The following is a 5,000-nucleotide window of genomic DNA, read 5'->3' as shown; positions in this document are numbered from 1 at the left end:
GAAAAGAAGCAAAGAGAAGAGAAGAGATGAGGAAGAGAAGAAGCGAAGAGAAGAGAAGATAAAGACAAGAAGAGGAGAGGAGAAGCAAAGCGAAGAAGAGAAGAGAAGAAGCGAAGCGAAGAAGCGAAGCGAAGAAGCGAAGCGAAGAGGAGAAGAGGAGAGGAGAGGAGGAGGGGGGCGCGCCCGGCCCCCGGCGGCGCAGACCCGTGCTCGCAAAGGCCTCTCAGGTGCGGCTACGGGCGGGGTGCTTGTCTTCCCTCTCATCGCGGCTCCCATTCTCCCCAGGGTTGGAAATCCGGTTAATTAAGTAGCTTGCATCATAGACCGGCGTCCGGTTGAGTCAGGGAGGCGTGTTACTCAAGGATTATCCCGGTTTTTAAAGATTTAAACCCCCTTGATCGATCACTAGACTCGGGGGCAACGCTGCTGCTTGCTGCGGTGTGTGTGTGTGTGTCGTGGAATCGTTGCTTCTCTTTTTAAATGTAGTTTTTTTCGGGTTATTCGAGGGTATTTTTCTCAGTTTTGTGTGATCTGACACCGGCGTGGTTATATTCTACCTCGTTCCAGGTGGCAGATAGTGTGTGTCGTGAAGTGTGTGATTTTATATTAATATTTTTTCCCCCCCTTCTCCCTTCACTCGCAATGTCAGATCTTCGGGTCACAAAGAGAAGCAAAAATCCGGTCACGTTTCTGGACCATTTTGGTGTCAAGACATTGACCAATTTCCATAAATTTCACCCTTATTTGTGGCACTCGATCCCATACCCCCCTCCCCCCTCTCTCCTCACACTGTGGGCCCGGCACCTCATTTAGCAGGTTGGGGAAAAAAGGGAGAGAAAGAGAGAGAGAGAGAAAAAAAAATTGAACTGTATAGTGATGCTGGTGGCGAGTGACAGCCATGAGGGAATGGCCATGTGCATGAGGGGGCTTTGCATGGGAAGGGCGAGGGCGGTGTGGGGAAGAGTGAGGGGTTTGGCCATGCATGAGGGAGGGGAAATAGGGGAAGGTATGAGGGTGGTATGAGGATGTGTGGTGGACTTGGCCATGTAGGGGGGGGGGGAAGAGTGATAGACTGGGCCGTGTATGAGGAATTGGAATGAGGGTTGTATGAGGATGTGTGATAGACTGGGCCATGTATGAGGAAGTATGATGGGGGAAGAATGAGGTTTGTATGAGGATGTGTGATAGATTTGGCCATGTATGAGGAGGAATAATGGGGAAGTATGAGGGTGCAAGCAAGTTCATGAGTGGATGAGGGATATATGAGGATGCATGATGGATTTGGCCATGTATGAGGAAGCTTTTTAGATGTAGCCATGTTTAAGGAAATGTGATAGCTTTGGCCATGTATGAGGGAGCATGAAATGTGGCCATTTATGAGGAAATAGAGGTATGGAGATATTTTAAAGGATTTCCCGAAACTTTTGAAATTAGAAGGGAGGAAAAATTAGGGTGAAAAGTTCTTTATCTTTGGCTTAATTTAGTTGAGAAAAAATAACGTTTTATCAAAATACCTTAAGCTCATAAATTGTTATCAGTTTCATTGGCTTTTGGTGTTTTTTTTTCCATAAATATCAGATACGCTCAGCATTGGAGAAAAGAATAAACTCTCGGAAACTGCGGAGATAGAGAACAATAGGGAGACGGTTGCAATGAACAAAGAAACATCAGTATTAGTTAATAAAAATTATTTCAGAAAGGGAAGAGCAAGACCACAATTGCTTATCAAAATTCATGAATTCAATCTTGTGAATCAAAAACTTTAATCTTGCGAATCACTTATCAAAATCCACAAGCATATGCAGTTGCACGTCCTCGGCTGTTCGTGCTCCAACAAAGCAGACAAACCTCCGTCCTGTATATTCCACGAAAATAGAGCTTGGTGACCTCCGTGATACCTTATAGTTTATAAAGGGAACCAGTCCGGAGGTCTATTTGTCAAATATCAGTGCGGCAGATTTGATGGTCTTTGCCAGAGCATGAAGCACAGAGGCCGCGGCATCACCTCTTGAAGTCGTATTCTGAATAATTGCCAAAGGTCCTTAGTAGAAAACATAACGCAGAGATTGGTTGGTTTTACATAGGGTGAATCAGCATGACCTCAAACCGTAATAAAAAAAAAAAAAAAATCAGCTGGTCAAAATTAGAAATTAAGATAGGGTGTAGATGCGCTTGGAGATGTGGTATGATTTTAATTCCAAACAGCCTTGTTGTACGAGGCAAGCTAGTACATTGACGAATTCTTTTAACAAAACTTGAAATAAAGGTTTGAAATTTTATAAAATAGCAAGAAGACCATCAAAGGTGTGACTCATCTTCTGTCACCACGATTGTGACGTACGATTATGGGTTTTTAAACCTTCATTGCCATTTTATATCGAATAAGGAAATGTCCCAGCCCTTACCCGGCCCTGAAATTCATGGTAGAGATTTGTTGGCCTTTGCTAGAGCGGGAGTCACTTAACCACCTCTTTTGTGAAATTTGTCTATGTTGTTAATTTTTATTTTATATTTTAACACTGTCATAAAAGAAACTTTTGGAATTTGTGTATCATAAACCTTTGATACATGAATATTCAAAGAAAATTTATCAATAAAGTTATGTGTATCTTTAATTTTTATTTTATATTTCAAGCAGACAAAGGTACAAAGATAAACATGTCTTTTCAAAGAATTTCTAAAAACTGTTTCCTCCTTATTGTTCTTATGTGCCCATATAATTTTTTATTTTTTATTTATTTATTTATTTATTATTTATTTTTTTATTTATTTATTTATTTATTTATTTTTTTGTTTACCAATTTTTTTTTGTGAGAGAAACGTATGAAGATTTTTTTTTTTTTTTATTATTAGTATTTCATCCAGTGCAATCCGGTTAGTTTGTTAACAAGGTCACTCTTTTATGGTTACCTTTCAATATTTTCAGCCTTTTTTATGACATGACTTATCATTTCTTTGGAATATTTAATCCAAGGCAACTACTTATTTTTGTATAGTGTATACTATCACTTTATGAAAGCTTCATTAGGTTTTTCTCGACCTCTTGACCTCTCGACTTCTTGCCCTCTCTCCCTGTTCCATCTCCCTCTCTCCCTCTCCTATTTCTCTCTCTCTCTCTCCTCCTCTTCCTTACCCATTCTCTTTTTTCCCTCACCCTCTCCCACACCCTTTCCCTTTTCTCCTTTCCTCTTTCCTATTCTCCCTCTCTTGTTTCCAACCTTTGTCACTTGCTTTACCTTCGCCCTTTCCCCCCCCATTTTCTTCCCTTTTCTCTTTCCCCCTTCCCCTTCCCCTTCCACCTAGCCCTCTCCTTCGTCCCCTTCCCCTTCCCCCCTTCCCCCCTTCCCCCTTCCCCCTTCCCCCTTCCCCCTTCCCCCTTCCCCCTCCACCTATCCCTTCCTAACAAGATTCCTCTCTCTCCAGCCAACCACCACCACGATGAGTGAGACACATGCCGTCTTCACCAACGACCCAGTACGACAGCATGCGATGATCCACAGACGGGTCCTAGTCACCACCACGGACAACCAGGAGTACATGGGATGGGTGCACACAATAGACCCCGTCTCGGAGAGGTGAGATGAAGCCGATGATTTATTTATTTATTTTGTTCGCTGCTCTCCTGCTTTCCTCTTTTATTTATCTTTATTTGTAGTTGTAGTACTAATGGTGTCGATGGTTATTGTCTATATAGGACATTGTGAGCTGTGCCCAGTGAGACAGAAAGATTTTATTTTCAGGATTACATTAAGGGTATTCGGTGTATTCTGTTTAGATTGTGTATATTTATGATGTTTTTGTCTTTTTAATATGAAAGTAACCATCTTATTTATGGTGTACTGATTATTTCTTCAGCAAGTAACTGTCAGTGCACAAAATTGTATGTTTGTGTATATATATATATATATATATATATATATATATATATATATATATATATATATATATATATATATATATATATATATATATATATATATATATATAATGCTGTTATTAATCTTAATCTACCCATTGGTTGCTATAGAACTGCTCATTATTGATAAATTCTATATTCATGTTTTAGATACTGAGTCATCTTTATTAGAATATGTTGATAAAGGGGGAGGGGATCCTGAAGTTTATTAGATTAAGGCATCTGATTGTGTACATTCTTATTAATATAAAGTAGTAGATAGGATATAATTCATTATATATATATGTGTGTGTGTGTGTGTGTGTGTGTGTGTGTGTGTGTGTGTGTGTGTGTGTGTGTGTGTGTGTGTGTGTGTGTGTGTGTGTGTGTGTGTGTGTGTGTGTGTGTGTGTGTGTTATATATGTAATATTTATACAGCATGTGTTATTAAAAATATATATATATTTCTTGCAGAAAAAAACATATTTCAGAAAATATGATACTTTACTCACACAATGTAATATTTCAGATTTCTTTCATAGAAAATTGAAAATACATAATCTCTTGATATTACTTTGTATGTAATGATTTTGACAGGCTGTGAATTTTAGCTTAATTCATGTTATTTTCTGTTGAACATATTTTATTAAGAGATTCACAGAGAGGGAGAGAGGGAGAAGGAGGGGGAGGGAGGAGAGAAGAGGAGTGACGGAGAAAAAGGAGGGGGAGGGTGAAGGAGAGAGGGATATTGAGGGTGAAGGAGAGAGGGATATTGAGGGTGAAGGAAAGAGGGAAGTTGAGGGAGAAAAAGGAGGGGGAGTGTGAAGGAGAGAGGGAGATTGAGGGTGAAGGACAAGGGAGATTGAGGGAGAAGGAGAGAGGGAGGGTGAAGGTGAAGGAGAGAGGGAGATTGAGGGTGAAGGACAAGGGAGATTGAGGGAGAAGGAGAGAGGGAGGGTGAAGGAGAAGGAGAGAGGGAGATTGAGGGTGAAGGACAAGGGAGATTGAGGGAGAAGGAGAGAGGGAGATTGAGGGTGAAGGAGAGAGGAAGAGGAAGAGAGAGAAAGAGAGGAAGAGAGGAGAGAGAGGAGAAAGAGAGAGAGGA

At 40.6% G+C, this 5,000-nt stretch overlaps 1 protein-coding gene across 1 annotated transcript in view; it reads left to right on the top strand.

Annotated features, from left to right (window-relative positions):
- Positions 1-207: 207 nt before the first annotated feature.
- Positions 208-5,000, top strand: part of LOC119576409 (gem-associated protein 6-like) — a 14,563-nt gene continuing 9,770 nt past the window's right edge. The window contains exons 1-2 of the mRNA XM_037924102.1: positions 208-286; positions 3,424-3,575. Coding sequence (XP_037780030.1) covers positions 3,439-3,575 — 137 coding nt within the window. The 5' untranslated portion in view covers positions 208-286; positions 3,424-3,438. The remainder of the gene's footprint in view (positions 287-3,423; positions 3,576-5,000) is intronic.

This window comes from Penaeus monodon, chromosome 8, assembly GCF_015228065.2.
Source record: "Penaeus monodon isolate SGIC_2016 chromosome 8, NSTDA_Pmon_1, whole genome shotgun sequence".
NCBI lineage: Eukaryota > Metazoa > Arthropoda > Malacostraca > Decapoda > Penaeidae > Penaeus > Penaeus monodon.
This window is presented reverse-complemented; position numbering and strand designations above follow the sequence as displayed.